The sequence below is a fragment of the Zootoca vivipara genome, chromosome 15, assembly GCF_965207765.1.
Source record: "Zootoca vivipara chromosome 15, rZooViv2.hap1.1, whole genome shotgun sequence".
In the NCBI taxonomy this organism is placed as follows: Eukaryota; Metazoa; Chordata; class Lepidosauria; order Squamata; family Lacertidae; genus Zootoca; species Zootoca vivipara.
In genome coordinates, this window is record NC_142598.1 from 10,383,140 (window position 1) to 10,403,339 (window position 20,200).

The following is a 20,200-nucleotide window of genomic DNA, read 5'->3' on the forward strand; positions in this document are numbered from 1 at the left end:
GGCTAGGTCTTATCACATCCGTCATTAAAACTGTTCGTTCTGTCTCCTTATCTAAGGTTTATCCAAAAATAATAATAATAATCACACACTTGGTGAGAGGTGCAAATGGGGAGATCTCTTTATATCTGAAAATTCAATCAGAGAGATTTCCACTTACAGCTGATGCCATTTGATTCCTGCTTGTAGCTTATGAAAGCATATTAGCTTTCTGTCTAGCTCTGGAATTATAAATTCTGAGCAACTTGCTGCATTCATTCTGTCTAATATCAAAGTCAACGAAGTAACTGTTCTCTGATTAACAGGATACAAAGGATTTGTTCTAAATACAATGCCTTTTAATGTGTTATGATTTGACACCCATCTATAAGACTAGAAAACATTTTTTTATACAGTATTCCTTTGCCTTCTGTTTTTTCCTAGTTAATTCCGTTTGTACTCTGTCCTTTAATTCCTAACTAGAACATCCTTAGTCAGTTTCCCCATCATCAGTTCAGCGCATACTTACTGAACAATACAAAAGCAAAAATCTAAAGCCTGTCAGTTGAGCAAATGCAATTTAAGTGAGCTTAAGAGTGGCACTTAAGAAGAGAGAACCAGTCTTTGAATATTCAGAAACATGTCAGTTTCACAGCTCAGGAAATCCTGGAAAACAGCCACAATTTGAGTGGTGATTTGTGGCTTGGTTATGTGTCATAGCTTCCCGTGTCGTTTCTCATTTGTTTTGAGGAAACGTACACTTGAAGCAGAGTCAGAGCCACAAAGGAAGTCTCAAGTCATGCAGATTTAAAGACTGCATGATATAGTATAGAGAAGCTAATGAAAGGGAAAAACAAGGAAGTTATGAAGGAACAAAAGAAAAGAAAGCCAGAGCAAGAGTCTGGGATTAAATTCTGGTGCTTATAATAGAATCCAGAGCTTTAAGCATGAAATCTCACAGCCTGACACTTGGAACTGACTTGATAAGCTACCCAGGACTGTGTGAGCTCAGGTCCTAGAACAGCCTTCCATATCTGTGGGTCTCTAGAGGTTGTTGGACTACAACTCCCATCAGCCTCAGCTGTCCTGGCCCAGTGGTCAAGGATGGCAGTGGGAGTCCAACAAAATCTCGAAGGCACTAGGCCAGGCATCCCCAAACTGCAGCCCTCCAGATGCTTTGGCCTACAACTCCCATGATCCCTAGCTAACAGGACCAGTGGTCAGGGATGATGGGAATTGTAGTCCCAAACATCTGGAGGGCCGAAGTTTGGGGATGCCTGCACTAGGCTGAGAGAGCCTGCCCTAGAGCTTATATAAGGGAAAAGAAGTGTGTTTTGTTAACCCCAATAATTTGCAGGTAGCTCGAGGCCCCTAGAATGGCCAGGTACACACTGCTAGGAGTCTGGCCCTTCTTCATTTTAGTGGTCAGCATTGCAGAAGTTCTTGCCTGCAGGGATGGTTCATGGCCCCAGCCTGGCCTTGGCTCTGATTTTGCCAGAAATCGCTTCAACAAAATCAGTCTGTGAAATCAACAAAACGAAAAATCTTGAAGTGGCTTCCCCATCACCTTAGCTTTGGTGGGTTGCTTAGCTTCCGTTGCCTTTATTGTTCCTTTTAGCTGCTTGGAATGTCTCGGAAAATGAGAGTCAAAACCTTATTAAGGAACATTTGTGCAGATTAGCTTTCCTTCTAACTATATATTTTTAAATAGAATACCGGTATACAAAGTTATCGACTGGGTGGTGGCGGCAGCTGGGCTATCTTCTCTTCTCTTATCGGCCCTTATTGGGCAATTAATTCAACTTTACAGAGAACCTCAGCCAGCGAGGGCGGCTGGCTTCCGTGACGGTTGAGGACGGCGATGGGGATGGCAGCACCATTAGCCAGTCAGTTGCCATGGCCATTGCTGGCTCTCCCTTGCCCCACACTCATCGGTCCACCGTCTTCCAAATGCCATCGGTGGTGAGTGTACACTGTCCTCTGGGGCTAGAGAATGAAACCGAAACTTGGGTGGGGAATACTTGCACATTAGAAGGGGATGAGGGTTTGTGTAGCTCTTCAAATGCTGTTGGACTCCCAACTCCCTCCCTTCAGCCCAGTGGTCAGAGGTGATGAATCTAACACCATCTGGAAGACCATAAGCTCCCTATCTCAGCTTTAGAGACAGAATTCTCAGTGATAATGATACCTGGTACTGGACAGCCCCCCATTTAGACAAGGAGCCATGTCCATTGGGAATTTGTGGAATGAACTCAGGAGCATACAGGTCTCAGTCCTCAGCAGGAAAGCCTGTGTGTTCAGATTTGTAACATGGTTGATCTCAAACACAATAGGAGATTTAACAATACAAAAAACTATTACTTGATTGCCGTATGTTTTCTTTGTTTATGAGAGGGGGGCGGTTATTGGGTCAGATCAGCCTTATCAATTTGCATGCTGTTGCCGGGTTTATATTGTTATCTTGTTGGGCTGTGTATGTAATAAAGGAGATCCATGCTGGGGTGAAGGCACCCTATTTTGTAACTATGAAAAATCCTTTAATAAAAACAAATGCACACATACTGCAAGGACTTTCATGAAGCAGCCAATTTTAAAACTCCATTCAGCTACCGGTACTACTTGCATTTCCTATTCTGACATAGTGATATCATTAGGCAATGTGGGCCCCAAACATTGCTCCTCAAAACCAGAGGAAAGGAGGTGATTATGAGGCACGCTTAGTGGGAAGATGGGAGGGGTGACTGGGTCAAGTGAGTCGTAAGAGCTGCACCAAGCTCATCTCTTGCTTGTTTGCAGCCGCCACGCCAGTATAGCATGCTGTCGGCTGAAGCAAGTCGCAACCTGCTGGTGTGTCTCCTGTGGGTCCTGAAGAATGCGGATGGAGCTATTCTGCATCGCTGGCTTGCTGACCTCTCGGCTTTGCATGTGAACCGTCTCCTTGACCTGCTCTACCTCTGTGTCTCTTGCTTCGAGTACAAGGTTAGAGTCCAATCGTGGCTCCCCTGCTTCCTTCCTCCCCCACCCAGGACTTTGGGGGACAGAACGCAGGAATCCCACCTTTAGCTGGCTGGACTCCTCACCTAGACAAACTCCTTAGTAGTTGCAGATCTCAAAGCAATGCAGTCTTTGACAGAACGTGGCAAGCAAAGAGCGGAGAAGAGGCAAGAGAATTCGCGGCCTCTGACTGCAACACTCAGAGGCTGCATTTCCTTCCAAGGAGAGCCTTAGAAAACAGCCGTTCTACAACACTTTGGGTGTCCTAAGGCAAGAGCAGACAGGCTTCAGGCTGTAAGGTCTCTCTGTTGTTTAATAGAAGCCAGAGGGTTCACCTGCTGGAGCCTAAGGCAAAAGACATACACTTCAGTTAAAGAATTCGAAGTCCAGGAACTTGTACTGAGTACCAGAACTGAGTCAAGTTCACAATCCTTCCATATACAGAATGCACCCCCTGATTCACACCCAAGCACAACCACAATCCATTTCAGCATGGAGACCTGTGTTGTTGCTGTTGTTGTTAAATTGTGGGGGCATAAATCCTTGCCAATCTGCTTCACGCCACACAGAGATTGACCAGTGGATCCTGATCTACCTTCTTCCCACCCCTGCTGTAAGAATTCTTCTTATGTGGAGATTGAATAGGAAGCTAAATGTAAGGCGCTAACAGTTTATAGCGAAATCATTCCTGTAAGATATTGTGAAGTCCAATAGTGCAATTCAGTTCAACATAGTGCTGTTGTTCGCTATGAGCTAAAATGGGGAGTGGGGGGAATCTTGCATTTGGAGTCCCAAAATGCTCCTTTGCCAGAGGTGAAGTGTGGAAGCTTATCATTTCTTGCCTATTGTATTCAGTGCTGATGTGGCTCTAGCCGGCACCATTCCCCATGGTAAAAGCTGAAAGGGCTTCACAATCCCACTGCTCAGCGCCTGTTGAAATGAGCACTTGGCCACTTTCTTGAGTGAGCAACTGTCTGCCTGTTAAATGAGTTCTGGGCCAGCCAGGTTTTGCTTCTGTAGCCAAACTTCCCCCTCTTGCTTAGCGAAGACTGCTAGTCTCACTGCCATCCGCAGGGCAAGAAGGCCTTTGAGCGCATCAACAGCCTGACCTTCAAGAAGTCTCTGGACATGAAAGCACGACTGGAGGAAGCCATCCTGGGCACTATTGGGGCCCGCCAGGAGATGGTGCGACGCAGCCGAGGTGAGAATGAGAGAGGGTGGGGCCCGTTTATCGTGAGCTTGCTTCTGTAGTCCCCAAGTAAGCTTCGGGTCTTGAAATAAGCAGATATAAACTCTTTGGAATACCATCTGTGTGAACAGAAGGGAACTCTGTTCATTCCCTTGAAGGCTCACTCTAGCTGAAGCATTTTTGAAACATTCAGGGCTGGCTTTTGGTGACTGGAACTAGGCTTGGTGGGGAGGAGTTTTATGATCTGCTATGGTTACTCATGCCTTTCCTCCCCTTCCTACACAGAGCGGAGTCCATTTGGAAACCAAGAAAATGTTCGCTGGAGGAAGAATATTGCCCATTGGAGGCAGAATTCGGACAAGGTGGACAAGTGCGTTTGTGGGCAACTCGGGGGAGGGGGGAATCAGGGGAGAGGTAGTACCTTGTTTACATGCACACATTGGACTGGTTTACCTATAATGCTTAGCGAAACCTTGGCTTAGTGCAAATGATCAACCCTTTTATTTATTTTTTATGTATCGTGATCTTTTTATGTGAACCGCCCTGAGACCTTCGGGTATAGGGTGGTACAGGCCTTTGCTACATCTTATGATCAGTTCCCACAGTACAGGCAGTTACCCAAGAAGAGGAACCAAACTTGGGCCTGAACACACAGTGACTCTCATGGTGTGTGTGTGTGTGTGTGTGTGTGTGTGTTGTGTGCAGTGCCTTAATCATAAATTAGTGTGTTTGGTTTGTCGCATCGCCATGATCACATGGCATTCAGGACATCTACTAGATTATTATTTTTATTAAAAAGAATTAACTCAAGTTTTAGTTTTTATGATTGTGTTGGAAAACATATATAGAAAAAAGACTGTGTGGGATAAAGATTCTGAGTCCAAGAAAGAGATGTGCTTTTAGTTCCTTCTCATTGGTTTGCCATCATCCCATATCCCAGCTTTCCCACCCTTATAGAGAAGGTGCTGCAGGCCCCTTTCTCATTTTGGTGGGCTGCACCTGATCTTTGGCAAGAGCTAGTTGCAGGGACCAGCTACCTGTTTCATGGAAGCCCAATGACTTTGGCTTTGCCTGTCCCTAGTGTAGTTCCAACCTTTGGCAGGCCCGTACGAGCAGCACAGTGAGCAGGAAACCAGAATAACCATGCAAACGAGGATTGGTATCTGGTGACTCTAAATGTCTTACACCCACGCCCTTTTTTGTCCCTTGCTCAGATCCAAGGAAGAGTTGGAACATGAGGCTCTGGTGGATGGGAATATGGCCACAGAAGCCAACATGGTGGTGCTGGACACCCTAGAAATCATTGTGCAGGTAGGATCTGATGGAGACTCCAGTCTTGCACCCACCCACCAGAGCAAGGCTCTGGGATTAATTTCTGCAGTGGTGTAGTGGTAACTCTTGAATTGCAGGAGCTTCTCCACCCCCTCACAGTTCACAAGCCACACCCACAAGGAAAATTCAGTTTCTTGATGAAAACTGCCGGAGACGACTTTTCTCATCCTGCTTCCATAAGCAGAGCCTGATTTGGCGAGCTGGAGGACAAAAGTTCTCTCCAGTTTTTCTATTATCGATAAAGTGTTCCTTGGAGTGCATTGAGAGCCACATCTATCTTCTTTGTCCTTGGCTCTTTCATAGCTGTTTTGATTCTCTGTTGCGGTTATGCCGAGCTGGGCTCTCCTAGGTAGTCCGGGGGGCTGGAATATGATAGTGATATGATAGCCATGTTCAAATATATAAAGGGATGTCATATAGAGGAGGGAGAAAGGTTGTTTCCTGCTGCTCCAGAGAAGTGGACACGGAGCAATGGATTCAAACTACAAGAAAGAAGATTCCACCTAAACATTAGGAAGAACTTCCTGACAGTAAGAGCTGTTCGGCAGTGGAATTTGCTGCCAAGGAGTGTGGTGGAGTCTCCTTCTTTGGAGGTCTTTAAGCAGAGGCTTGACAGCCATATGTCAAGAATGCTTTGATGGTGTTTCCTGCTTGGCAGGGGGTTGGACTGGATGGCCCTTGTGGTCTCTTCCAACTCTTATGATTCTATGAATTCAGTGGCCAGTATAGCTCTTAGTCCTTTGCCATCTTTAGCAGAGGCAGCAAAACACCTAAGGTGTGCAGATGATAAGCTTTGCTTGTTTGTTTTGCATAGTCACACCTCTGCCTCGGCCACTCATGTCCCAGTGACTTCCATGGGCTTCTTGGTGCAAGATGAAGTCTGGCCCGGATAAAGCCTCACCATGTTACAAATGGGGCTACACATTCTTTGATGGAGGGGTTCCTAATTTGAGTACAATTTCCCACCCCCTCCCCATTTTTTCTTTCTTTCTCTACCCCCCCCCTCTCCTCCCCGGTTTCCTCTCCACAGACTGTGATCTTATCGGAAGCCAAGGAGAGTGTCCTGGGCGGGGTGCTGAGGGTGCTTCTGCACACAATGGGCTGCACTCCCAGTGCTGCCTTCCTGCAACACTGCTTTGCTACCCAGAGGGCGCTAGTCAGCAAGGTGAGTGCTGCTTGGTTGGGAAATCTCCGCGGAAGTGAATGTTGCAGTTGAATTCCACACTGCCAGGGAGTGTGGTGGAGTCTCCTTCTTTGGAGGTCTTTAAGCAGAGGCTTGACAGGCATATGTCAAGAATGCTTTGATGGTGTTTCCTGCTTGGCAGGGGGTTGGACTGGATGGCCCTTGTGGTCTCTTCCAACTCTATGATTTTGCAAAACATCTTGCTCTGCTCCTGAGAAGACACTGCAGGGAGACTATTGGCTTGTCTGCATCCAAGCTCACTAGCTCTGGTTGTAAGTGGAGCCAGGAACAAGAAGGGCTTATCTATTCCTCAGGTTGTTAGCTTCTGTCTGTCACCGCTCATTTTCTCCAGCCTTTAACTCTGCTGTAGGGGCTTTGCTCTGCAGGGAGCCCCCTTTTTCTGAGATTGTCCACAGCAGAGTGTGCTTACTTAAGTGTGTGTGTGTGTGTGTGTGTGTGTGTGTGTGTGAAACAAACAAATAAACACAAATATAAAACCAGATACCAACCTCAGTACTACAGAGCATATACTGGGAATCCTCCCAACTTCACAATGCATGTTTCCAAAATATCTTTCAAAACATGATGTCCAGATGTAAGACCTGTTTCACGCCTCCTGCACTTATTGACCAAGCCAATGTACTCTTCAAAAATTGTACCTGTGGGAGCAGGGGCCTGGATTCCCCAGGAATGGAGTTGATTTATGAGAGAAGTGGCCCCCGGTCATCTGAAAAGGCATCCCATTATATTTCACCCCTAGTGAGCCAGCATTGCTAAAGAGTAATGTCAGCAGCCAGCAGTTCCCATATTCTGTCACCCCACTTTCCCAACGCAAACTCTTCCTTGCTTTTCCAGAAATAAGCTGTTTCCATGCCTAGGTGGTTTATTGAATAAGTGCTTTATTTCAGCCTTGAAAGATGGAGACCAAAGCCAGCCCTGGGTCCATTATGATTTGAGTCTACTTAATTATGATACTGCAGATCTGGAACAACCTCTGTAAAAGGGCCTGACAGACCCCTCCCTTTATGCTTCCAAGGGCTGGGTGAAAACCTGATTCACAGAGGTTTTTATTATTAAATCTTACCGCTCTTGAGTGCGTTGATACCTTGCTTTTAAGATTATCAGCCTGTTGGGTTTTATGCATCTATTATACATTGCCTTGCTTACAGTCCATAGGAAGGCCAGTATTACCATTGTTAGATAAAATAACTCGTCTCTTGCTTGCAGTTTCCCGAAATGCTTTTCGAGGAGGACACAGAACTGTGTGCTGACCTGTGTCTGCGCCTTCTCCGCCATTGCAGTAGCAAGGTGGGCACCATCCGCACCCATGCAAGCACCTCGCTCTACCTTCTCATGCGACAGAACTTCGAGATTGGCAACGTAAGTGCTCATTGGAGTAAGGAGGTGCTAGAGCTGTCCTCTGTCTCTTCTGCTGCAAGGGTGCTTCCTGGGAGCAGGCCTGGGCTATCACCAGAGTCCAAGTAGTTGTTGTTGTTGTTTGAATGAATGAATGAATGGATGAATGGATGAATGAATGAATTTATATACCGCCCTATACCCAGAGGTCTCAGGGCAGTTCACAGTAAAGATCAACATAAAACCCACAATATACTCAAAATAAAAACAACAACCCAATAACACCCCCCCCAAAAGAAATCCACATTTTAAAAGGACATAGGATGTCAATCAGATCAGTCAATGGCCTGGTTAAAAAGGAACATTTTTGCCTGGCACCTAAAGGTGTATAATGAAGGCGCCAGGCGAACTTCCCTGGGGAGAGCATCGCACAGGCGGGGAGCCACTACAGAGAAGGCCCCGTTCTTGTGCTACCATCCTCTGGACCTCTTGAGGAGAAGGCACACGAAGGAGGGCCTCAGAAGATGATCTCAGGATCCAGGTAGGTTCATTGATCCCTGCAGGATTGCCACGTTGCACAAACCCTTTTCCTGCCTCTGTTCTCTTCCCCCACCTCTGTCAAAATTTAAATTGTAAGCTCCTTGGAGCCAGGGGCCCGTCTCGTGATTCGGTTACTTTGTAAAATACAGCGTACACTGATGGCGTTATGTAAATAAAAGTAATACGTTTGTACCAGCCTGGATGCCCCAGCTGACATCCTTCAGTTGCTGCTATGGAAAATGGGAGAGGATCTCCTCCAAGACGCTTCCAGACACCTGCTGCTCTCAGAGCCTTAAGGCCATGAGCCAGGGCCGGCTCTAGGGGTAGGCACGGCGCCCGGGCGCCCAACATGCTTGGCAGCTCCTTCAAAGTGTTTTTGGATTCTGTTTCCATGAGTTGCCAAAAGCAACAGTTTTGGATTGTTACCTAACTTGTATCCCTGGGGTGGGGGTGGTCTTAGAGAAAAGCATGCGCATTAATGTTGTGTAGGAAAGAGGAGTGGAAATGAAACAAAGAGCATCAATGCTGAAAAGAAGCATGCTCTCCTAAGTAGTGTAAACCTCTTTAGTTTTAACAGTTGGCTAAGCAATTACTATTCACATTTTAAAGGAAATAATACCAGTGAAGCTTTAATCTTAAAGTGTTCCGAACTAGCCATTTTTCTAGGTGATTTTAAATTTAAACCAGTCCACTCTGGAACTGTGTTCTGCAGAATCCGTTCCGAGCATCGCCTCTGCTTTCATTTGGTTCGGGATTTGAATAATCTTTCTGGCTTGCCCTGCCTTGCTGACTCCTGTGGCGTCTCTCCTGCACAGAACTTTGCCCGAGTGAAGATGCAAGTCACCATGTCCCTCTCCTCGCTTGTGGGAACGTCGCAGAACTTCAATGAAGAGCACTTGCGGCGCTCATTGAAGACCATCCTGACCTATGCCGAGGAAGACCCGGAGCTGCGAGAAACCACATTTGCTGAACAGGTACATTGGATGGGAGACCCATAAACAGTGGGTCTGGCAGTGCCCAGGAGTTGGGCTGTGGCTTGGGCTGGTACCTTCTGACCCTGGCAGTCTCTTCTATAGCTTCTGCAATTAATTATGAACAATTTAATCTGCATTGGGATTTCTAGGCAATTTCTCAAGAATGCATGTGTGATAGATACAGTGCTTTTTTTCTTTAAAAAAAATGTTTAGGGGTACTCTCATTTTGACTCAAGAAAATCACCACTCTATAGTTCAAATCGGGGGAAATAAATAGAGTAAATGGACAAAAGTACAAAGATTCACAAAATGTTTAGGGGTATGTGTGCCCCCAGCGAAAAAGTACTGGATAGATATATTGGATTTATTTAAAAATATTAGGATGCTTTATTTACCATATAACAATGTATGATCAAACTAAAGCAAACATTTTGCTATTTTTTATAAATAAAAATATTTATTAAAAAAACTGAAATGTGATACTATGGGACTTTTCACTAAATTTGAAACATAAATCTTCCCAGGTAATAAAAATGTTTCCCCAAATACTTAACAGTATACGTATTGTATACTGTAGTCATATTGTAGAATCCTATGGAAATACCAAGTACGAGCCTAAGTGAGAAAAAAATGATCACCTCCTATATCAGAATATTTCGATCTTTTTTCTTGAACCAGAATTATAGTATTCAATAGAAACAGTGGTGGATCTTGGGGTCTCAAATTCAGTGGCACCCTGTGTGACACCAGAGTTCAGCACCCCTCTGTCTCTCGCGTTCCAATGTAAACCATAGTTGTGTCCCCGGCAGCACCAAACTGGTCATGCTCCCCTAAATTGCTTAAAATGGTTATATACTCTGGGAAATGGTTAGAGCATGAGTAGGCTAACGTGTAAGTCCTGGCGGCTGGATCTGGCCCAATCGCCTTCTAAATGCAGCCTGTGGACGGTCCAGGAATCAGCATGTTTTTACATGAGTAGAATGTGTGCTTTTATTTAAAATGCATCTCTAGGTTATTTGTGGGTCATAGGAATTCGTTCATTCTCCCCCCCCCCCAAAAAAAATAGTCTGGCCCCCCCACAAGGTCTGAGGGACAGTGGACCGGCCCCCTGCTGAAAAAGTTTGCTGACCCCTGGGTTAGAGTATCTAAATTTTGAAATGGCTTAGATGCAGCTAAGCCAGTGTCTACCAAATGTGATGAAGATGCAAGAGATTAATTATTAGACCTGGTTTTGCTGTTCTTTCTCCTCCTAGAAAGTGGGGAGATTTTTTTTGGGGGGGGGTATCAGGATCAAGGTGAACACAGCCCATAAGTGAACAAGGCTATGCCCAACTCGATCCTGTCGGTAAGTATTGCATCAGGGATGCCCTCTTTCGCAAGTGCCTTTACCTGAGTGCTTGCGGCATCCTCACTCTTGATGGAGGCAATCCTGTGTTCTTGTGCCTGCTCTCCATGCTTGTGACTTAGAAGGTGCTTCCTCCTTTCCCCGACCAGGTTCAAGACCTAGTCTTCAACCTGCACATGATCTTGACAGACACGGTAAAGATGAAGGAACACCAGGAGGATCCAGAGATGCTGATAGACCTGATGTACAGGTGAGACAGTGGCCAGTGCTCTGGGTACGGAAGCAGCAGGAAGGCCCAGAGGCAAGCAAGCCTTGCTTTCTTAGCCTCAGTTCCCCAAAGGGAGGGTGTCAAAATGCAGGAGCCAGTGTGGCTGCATTTGGACCCGAGACAAAAGAAGGTTCATATCTCAGATCATCCACAAACTCATTGGCTGTTGGCAAGCCTGTTGCAGCATGAGATATCTACCTGCTTTTACACCTGCCTCATCTGTTGCATATGGTGAGAGCTCCTGTTTTTGCTCCCACTCAGCAAGTAATGGAAGTGGGTGAGCTGGCCTCACAGCCAAGGAGATAGCTATGCTGTCCAGGATAACCTTAATATGAGGGGACCAAGCACTCTGGGGCTGGAAAAGGGTAGTCTGGGGAGTGTGCACCTTCCAGAGAATATTAAAGGAGAAAGTCACACTAAGTGGTAACATTGCTGTGGGGTTGGGGAGAGCCTTGCAGGTGTTCATCTCTTGGTGGATGTGTGTAAGTTTGTAGGATTAATCAACCCAGGCAGAAAGCATTGGCACAAATGGGACCACATCATGGAGGTGGGGAATGTCTGTTGCTCCTTGTGTTGATGTAAATGTATTGAGATGTGTTGCGGTATATGTACATGTACATGACAAACATAGCCACTGTTCGTGCATCACTCACTCATGTCCTACAACAACAACAACAAAAACAATTTATTTATACCCCACCCATCTGGCTGGGTTTTCCCAGCCACTCTGGGCAGCTCTCAACAGAACATTAAAAACATGATAAAACATCAAACATTAAATACTTCCCTAAACAGGGCTGCCTTCAGATGTCTTCTAAAAGTCAGATACCGTGTTTCTCTATAAGACATGCCTATAAAATAAGCCATGGCACAATTTTCTCAAGGCAATAAAATATAAGGCATCCCCCCAAAATAAGACATGCTGGGGTACCGGTACTATACCGTGCTGGGAGCAGGTCCGGATGGCGCTTCCGTAAGGAACAGGAAAAGGAAGATGCCTTTCCTTGCCGGAAGCGTGGAGTTCAGATGGAGCGGGAGCCGGCAGAAGCTGCAGCATGCCCTGCGCCGAGCCCCGACCCAGCAGGACCCTGCGCGACCCACAGCTCGCGCCGCGCCAAGTCCCGACCCAGCAGGACCCGGCAAGGGCAGCAGCGTGCGCTTTGCCGAGTCCCGGTGGAGCGGGAGCCGGCAAAGGCAGCAGCGCACGCTTTGCCGAGCTCCAACCCAGCGGCGGGACGCAGCAAGAGCTGCAGCACGCGGCGCGCCGAGCCCCGACCCGGCAGGACCCAGCAGCGTGCCCTGCTGAAGCGCCAACAAAGCGCCCAGCAGTGCAGCAGCAGCAGCAGCCAGTTCCGGGCGCCAAGCCGCAGCGGGAAGAGGTAATTTTAAACAAATAAGACACCCCCGAAAATAAGCCATAGGCTTATTTTCTTGAGTAAAATAAATATAAGACGGTGTATTAAAATGTGAGAAACACGGTAGTTGTTTATTTCCTTGACATCTGATGGGAGGGCGTTCCACAGGGCAGGGGCCACTACCGAGAAAACCCTCCGCCTGGTTCCCTGTAACCTCACCTCTTGTAGTGAGGGAATTGCCAGAAGGCCCTCAGAGATGGACCTCAGTGAATGATGGGGTTGGAGACGCTCCTTCAGGTCTACTGGGCCCGAGGCTGTTTAGGGCTTTAAAGGTCAGCACTAACACTTTGAATTGTACTCAGAAATGTACTGGGAGCCAATGTAGGTCTTTCAAGGCGGGTGTTATATGGTCCTGGCAGCCACTCCCAGTCACCAGTCTAGCTGCCACATTCTGGATTAGTTATAGTTTCTGGGTCACCTTCAAAAGTAGCCCCACGTAGAGCGTGTTGCAGTAGTCCAAACAGGAGATAACTAGAGCATGCACCACTCTGGCAAGACAGTCTGTGGGCAGGTAGGGTCTCAGCTGGCATACCATATGGAGCTGGTAGACAGCCGCCCTGGACACGGAATTGACCTGCAGCTCCACTGAACTGCATTGGCTCTCAAAATGCTATGAAAAAGGCTTCATAAGTGAAGCTCCTCCTATCTGAGCGGGAGCTTGGATTGACTTGAAGCAAGTCACCTTAAAGTGAGTCAGTAGCAAAGCCAGCCATGGAACTCAGGACTTCTGTCCCTGATCATTCATTACCTGCCTCTCAGGATAGCCAAGGGGTACCAGACATCACCGGATCTGAGGCTGACCTGGCTGCAGAACATGGCAGCGAAGCACTCTGAGCGTGGGAACCATGCAGAGGCCGCTCAGTGTCTGGTGCACTCCGCTGCCCTGGTAGCCGAGTACCTGAGTATGCTGGAGGACTGCCGCTACCTACCTGTGGGCTGTGTCACTTTCCAGGTATGAAGAAGGCCAAGGCCAAGGCATCATTTCAAAAAAAGAAGGCTGGTCTGCATCGAAGGCATTGAGCAGCTCTTCTCTGTTCTTTCTTAGCTTCAGTACTTACTCGTAGCCCCAGTCCTACTTTCCTGCGGGAGAGATAAACAAACAGAGGGGGTCTGCCTCCCATTTCTGCTTCCCCTAAACCCAAATGTGGGGTGATGCCCAGATGTTCCCTGCCCCTAGCAAGGCCTCTGCTTCCCTAAGGCCCCGAAGACCTAGAGTTCTTGCCTTGTTCAACTGACAGGCTGTTTGGGAGGGAAGAGTGAGAAGATTTGTGTGCCCTCCCCCCCACCCCAACAGTAACATCTGCCCTTTTCCAAGAACATCTCTTCCAACGTGCTGGAAGAATCTGCCGTCTCGGATGACGTCCTGTCCCCTGATGAAGAGGGCATCTGCTCTGGGAAGTACTTCACCGAGCAAGGGCTGGTTGGGTTGCTCGAGCAGGCAGCGTCCTCCTTTACTATGGTGAGAACTTGAACTTTTTTACTTTCAGTGTACAAGAGCATTCCCTGTGCTTGAGGGGTGGCAGCCGCCTTCTCTTGCTGCAGTAGGCGGCTGAATCCCAGGTGTGTAGACTCCTGGAGAATGATTGGGCACCAGCGCCATAGAACACAGCTTTTTGTGCACAAATTTCTGCTTCCTTTTAAAACTGCAAATGGCTTAGGAACCTGAATGGTCTGGATTGTGGGTGGGTGGGTGGGTGGGTGAGTGGGACTTGAATGGTCACAGAGAGGCTGTGTTTTCTGCCCTTCCCACAGCAGCCAATTCTTGTAAATTCTTCCCCACCTGCTTTCTTCTATCTCTGTTATTGTCTGTTTTTCTGTAAGCTTCAGCCGTCTTTTCGTTGGTTGCATTCATTCACTTTGATTGTTTCCAGATGCTCAGTTTGCACAGCCTTAAATGCGCCACTGCTTATCTGGGATGCCTTTCCTCAGGGAAGGAGCACTCTGGTTTCAGGAGTGTTGCTTTTTCCACTTCTCGGTAATACATTTAGGCAAGTGGCCAATTGTGTTTCCCTGCAGGTATCTCAGCCCCTCTGTTTTCAGTGAAAATTAAAGTATGTGGAGGGCCGAAGACCTCTCTCCCCCTCCCACACTGCCTTTAAAACAAGGCGCACACAAAAAAACCACCTCCTGGCGCATGAAGCTGCAGTAGGTGGTGATTGTAAAGAAACATTTGTGTAAAGTAGTGTGAATTCATACAGTTCATTTCCAGAAGCAGAAGTAGGAACCTGGTTGTAACCCACAAGTCACAATTAGCTGCTTCCTCCTGCCCCGTTGGACCAAAACGGCTCAGGACTGCAATACCTCAAGGACCGGAACAGCTACCAGATTTTTAGAAGACATCTGAAGGCAGCCCTGTTTAGGGAGGCTTTTAATGTTTAATAGATTATTTTATTTTATTTTTCTGTTGGAAGCTGCCCAGAGTGACTGGGGAAACCCAGCCAGATGGACGGGATATAAATAATAAATTATTATTATTATTATTATTATTATTATTATTATTATTATTATTATTATTTCCATATGAACCTACCCGGACCCTGAGATCATCTTCTGAGGCCCTCCTTCGTGTGCCTCCTCCTTGAAAGGTTTGGAGGGTGGCAACACGAGAACGGGGCCTTCTCTGCAGTGGCTCCCCATCTGTGGAATGCTCTCCCCAGGGAAGTTCGCCTGGCGCCTTCATTATACACCTTTAGGCGCCAGGCAAAAACTCCTTTTTAACCAGGCCTTTGGTTGATCTGATTTACACCCTGTGCCCTTTAAAAATGTGGGGTTTTTTTGCAGGGGGGGTGTTATTGGGTTGTTGTTTTTATTTTTATTACCGTATGTATTTTGTGGTTTAATAGCTTTTTTAAAAAAACATCTGTATTGAATGTTCAAAAAGTACATAATTATATGTGCAGTAAACATGGTGAGACGTAAATAAAAGAGAGAAAAAGAAAAAGAGAAACACAATCCGTGTAGAAGGGAAAGTAAAGGGGGGCTGGGGAACCAAAACTGTATATTTTACAAGGTTGTTATTGTACTTCACCAGATCTTAACCTATTACAGTATTTGTAAGAATGGATTCCAAATATCATTGAATTTGTCCATGGCAAGCCTGCGTTTATATGCAAGTTGTTCATATGTTGCGAGTTTGTATAAGTCTTCAATCCAATCGTAGAAGGGAGTTTTATATCTTGGTTTTATTCTGTGAACCGCCCTGAGACCCCCGGGTATAGGGCGGTATATAAATTCAAATATATAATAATAATAATAATAATAATAATAATAATAATAATAATAATAATAATAATGGCAGTCTTAGTAAAGCTTCTTCCCTTAGGAGAGACTTAACTGCCTTCCAGTGAAAGTTAAAACTTTTTGCAGGCAAGCTGAGCTTGCATATTTCCAAATAGGCCTCCACCTTGACTGGGGGCTCTGTGAGGTTCTAGCCATGCGTGGCCCAGTTGCCTTACCCCCTGCAGCCCCACGTCAGGTCTTCCCTGAGGACCGAAGTGACTTTCTGAATTCCTTCTCGCTCTCTTCAGGGTGGGCTTTACGAGGCTGTCAACGAGGTCTACAAGATCCTCATCCCCATCCACGAAGCCAACCGCGACTTCAAGAAGTTGGCAGTGCTGCATGGCAAGCTGCAGGATGCTTTCAACAAGATAACCAACCAAGTGAGTGCAGCTTCTTGGACAACCTTTTTCAAGTCAATGGCCACATTCTCTCTCCCCCCCAGGGGCCACATTCTTTTCCAGGGGCCGCAGGCAAGAGGTGGGTGCAGTCGGAGGCAGTAAATGTAGATTTTACCTTTGTACGGTGGGCTAGTTTCTATACATAATGCCCCCACCTGTCTCTGCCATCCAGACAGTCAAGAGGCATTATAAGGGTTCAAGGACATATTCCAGCCAGGCAAAAGCACTTGGGGTGTGTGAAGCGAAAGCCAGTGAGGGGTGTGGCCTGGGGAGAGGGGGTGTGGTCTAGGAAGGGTTCTGAGGGCCCGATATAGATGCCTGGAGGGTCACATTCAGCCCTGGGGCCTGAGATTCCCCACTCCTGGTCTCTAGACCTTTTTTTTGCAATGCCTTGTTTAGGGCGATGGCTGAAGTAAGAGAGCCAGCATAAGTTCTCCTTCCTCCATGGTTGCCTGTCAAAATAAGTAAACGTGGCGTGAATTTGGCGGATCGGAGACGGTTGCAACTGGAGACTGAAATCTGAACGGTCTGAATGTCAGAGCCCAAAAACTGTTATGCTGGGGAAACTTTGGGGCTGTGGCATGGGAGTTCCGAGCTTTGGCATAGTGTAAATCAAGATGCTGTGGGCAGTGTTCATAGCGGAGGTGCAATTTATGCACTCAGTTGAATGGACAGTGCCGCTTTGAGACAGAGAGAAGTTCTCTGGGGCCTTGTGACAGTATGAGGAAAGCATACTGAACTGGAACCCATAGCCTGTTCCCCGCTCCCGCCCCCCACAAAAAAACCCCTCTGTTGAATCATAGAGAGAGGAATGTGCCAGTATGGGTTCGGTATAGAACAGCCAGGAGTCCAGAATTCTAGGATTTGCTCCATACAGGATTAGAGCCTAGTGGGGATGCTGCCAAGCCAGAACTTATGGCTCTGTTCTTGTAATCAGAGCTAAACAGGGAGCTCCACTGATTCCTACGGGGTTCACTTGGGTATTCTGTCAAATGCCGATGGTGCCAACCCTGGGGAAAAGGTGAAAAGAGCTATTGGGAGCTGATGGATCTATACTGATTGCAGGTGGCATTTTAAACCAAAACATCCCTCCCTGCCCTCCTGGGCCAAGGTCAAAGTTGTGTTCAAGGTCTCAGGTTGGCAGTGTGCTAGTCTTTGCGGCTGGGTCTTGTAGATGATGGTCGAATACACTTTGAAATGAGCTGGGATTATCGTGCCATCTCCTGCTTGCTTCTTCAAGAAGTTGGCAGTGGTTGGGATGCCTCACAAGAACAGGAATTGTTATGTTCAGATCGGCCTGTGACCATTCAGGGTTATGCCTGGGCCTAGCCTGTGATCAGCTTGTGACAAGACGGGTGCTGAGTTTTGAAAATAAATCAATAACCACCTTCTTCTTCCTGTTTTCTCTGTTCCCTTCCTGTCCTCTCCGTCCTGTCAATCAGGCCTCTGGCTGGGAGGTAGGCTGCATCATGTCTTACATTTTCTGTGTCGGTGTTTGTGTGAGTGTGCATGTTGCTTCTGTAATCTCCACTCTCCTCTGTGCACTTACCGCCAAACTCCTCCTCTAGCTGGCATTGTTGGTGCAGTTATTGCAACTTTTAAACTCTCTCTCTGTGTGTGTGTCTGTGTGTGTTTGTCAAGGGGTGGCGGTTATTGTTTCTGTTTCTTGTTATGGTACGTATTTTTGTGTTTCTATATTGTAAGATGCCCTGTGATCTCTGGATGAAAGGGAATATGGGAATTTAATCAATGATAATGACACCAAAGTGGGAGCCCCTGAACTTTCTTGTGCAGGCTGAGCAAGGCAAATTTTGTGCGTGCCTCAAAATGGCAGCAATCCTCAGGGAAAATAGACAGAAACAGTGCGGTTTCATGATCCCACCCAGGATCATAGTTCCAAATCTATGCCATTATCCTGCACGCTACAGTACCCTTGCAAATAATGTTTGCTGTAAATGTCAGAGGCTGGCTACTGACAAAAGGCCTGCTGGACATGTGGAGGCTGTATCTTGCAGCAGCAAAGCACTCTTACTTTTTCACTCTATGAGACATAGCTGTTTTGCTATAAGGAAGATTGCAGATGAGGGCCTAGCGTCTGGGAAAGGAGCACCACTGTGTGGCAGAATCCTACTGGAAGGCCCAAGAGAATGGACTTGACCCTGTCTGCAGAGACCCCAAAGGCCTTCTCTGTCTTTTCTGGGGCCCCTCTAGTTAATACGTTTGGTGTAGGCTAGGACCGGTCAGTTTGTTCCATGACTAAAGTGATGGAACTGCATTCATATTTTCACAAGCTTTGTTCCAAGACTGCAGTTGGCAAAGGGTGTTTTATTGTGCTTTTGGAGTGTGTCTATTGAGTGGCAGCTTCCTGTACTACAGATTCTCAGCAAGAAGCACAGGTGGCCTAACTCCCCATTCAAGAGAAGCCCATCCTTTGAAACTAGATTGAACAGCCCAAACTGCTTCTGTGCTGCAGGGTACCAAAAGCAAGCAAACAAAAAGCATGTGCCTCCTGTTCAGCCCCTTTGAAAAAGCTTGTGCTGCCAAGCTCTTTGTCCTCCCACTATCCTGGCAGTCTTCCAGTGACGAGGAAACACACCACGACACAGGTTTGCAGAGGGTAGCATGCTTTGCCCTTGCTACTATTATTAACTGCCCTCCAGCTGCCACTGGTGGCCCCTTCCTTCTCCTGTTGCCACACCAGGAGCTTATGCAGCATGGGTGTACCCAGGATCAAAGCAAGGGGGGGCACACCAGCCACGCCCCCAGCCACCCGATTGGCTAGCTGGCAATGACGTGCCAGGATCCCCCCAGGAGGCATGGTCAACGTCCACGCCCCCCAGAGGAAAGGGGGCCGTTTGCAAGGCAGCACACAGAGCCGCCCGCGCTTGCACTCCTGCCTCGCCCGCTCCTTTAATGGCAGCGGTGACTAAAACGAGGCAGCAGCAGCAAAGCAAATGAGGTGCCACGGAGCATTGTCGGGCAGCACTTTCTGTGCTGTGCTCGCTGTGACTTGAAGGAGTGTGGGCTGAAGTTAGCCCAGGTCCAAGTCCAGGTTTTTTACAACGGAGGCAGCTTCGCTGCCGCTGCTGCTGTTTCATTTCAGCCAAGCAGGCTGAGGCGGAGCACAGCAGGCAGCGTCCCTGCCTCTCCTCTCCAGCTGCCCTGCTTCTAGAGGGGGGCAGCTGCCCCTCTTGCCCCATGCTGGGTACGCCCATGTTATGCAGAACCATAACTCTGTGATAGAGTGTCTGGCTACAAGCAAAAAATGGCAATTTGAATCTCCAGAATCTCCAGGTATGGATGGGAGAGACTCCTGCCTGAAATCCTCAAGAGTGCTGCCGGTCAGCGCAGACATTTCTGAGCTAGATAGACCAGTGGTCTGACTCAGTATAAAGCAGCATCCTATGTTCCATCTAGCCCAGAGAGAGGAGGAAAAGAAGCATAAGCAACTTTTTAAAAACAACAACAACAACAACAAGCAGTGGATTGCCTTCTCTGTTTTATGAACTAATGTTTATTTGTTATTGTCAGGGGGACTCCTTACAGGGACCCTCCCCCAGTCATCCTGACCAGCACTTCGCCCAGTGACAGCACTAGCAGCGGGCCAGGAGGAGGGATTGAGGAATGGAGTGGGGTGGAGAGAGGGCTCTCAGACGTGTCAGAGCCTAGGCACCGACCCAGCTGGCCAGAGGGGGAAGGACAGCACAGCGAGGTGCCGGAGCCTCTGCAACGCTCCAGCCGAAGGACGGGAGAAGGAACGTAGCCCCCTCTGGCGCCCAAATTGAGGCGCGCACCCACACGCAGGGCTAGGGGGAGGCGCTTTGGGGTGCCCAGGCTTTTGTGGTGGTCCAAGACACGAAGGGAGCCATTGCCGGGTTCTGAATCGGACTAGGCAGTCACGTTTTCTGATATCTCTGCACTGTAAAGAATATGCACAATAAAACTCTGAAG

The 20,200-nt window shown here is 47.5% G+C and overlaps 1 protein-coding gene across 3 annotated transcripts in view; it reads left to right on the forward strand.

The window, feature by feature from the left end:
• DOCK6 (dedicator of cytokinesis 6) overlaps positions 1-20,200 on the forward strand; it is a 104,403-nt gene that overhangs the window by 66,921 nt on the left and 17,282 nt on the right. For all 3 annotated transcript variants that reach the window (XM_060268862.2, XM_060268859.2, XM_060268860.2), the window contains 12 exons: positions 1,787-1,938; positions 2,773-2,955; positions 4,045-4,171; positions 4,445-4,529; positions 5,374-5,470; positions 6,522-6,656; positions 7,902-8,054; positions 9,386-9,544; positions 11,039-11,139; positions 13,332-13,524; positions 13,888-14,031; positions 16,100-16,231. In XM_060268862.2, coding sequence (XP_060124845.2) covers positions 1,787-1,938; positions 2,773-2,955; positions 4,045-4,171; positions 4,445-4,529; positions 5,374-5,470; positions 6,522-6,656; positions 7,902-8,054; positions 9,386-9,544; positions 11,039-11,139; positions 13,332-13,524; positions 13,888-14,031; positions 16,100-16,231 — 1,661 coding nt within the window. The remainder of the gene's footprint in view (positions 1-1,786; positions 1,939-2,772; positions 2,956-4,044; positions 4,172-4,444; positions 4,530-5,373; positions 5,471-6,521; positions 6,657-7,901; positions 8,055-9,385; positions 9,545-11,038; positions 11,140-13,331; positions 13,525-13,887; positions 14,032-16,099; positions 16,232-20,200) is intronic.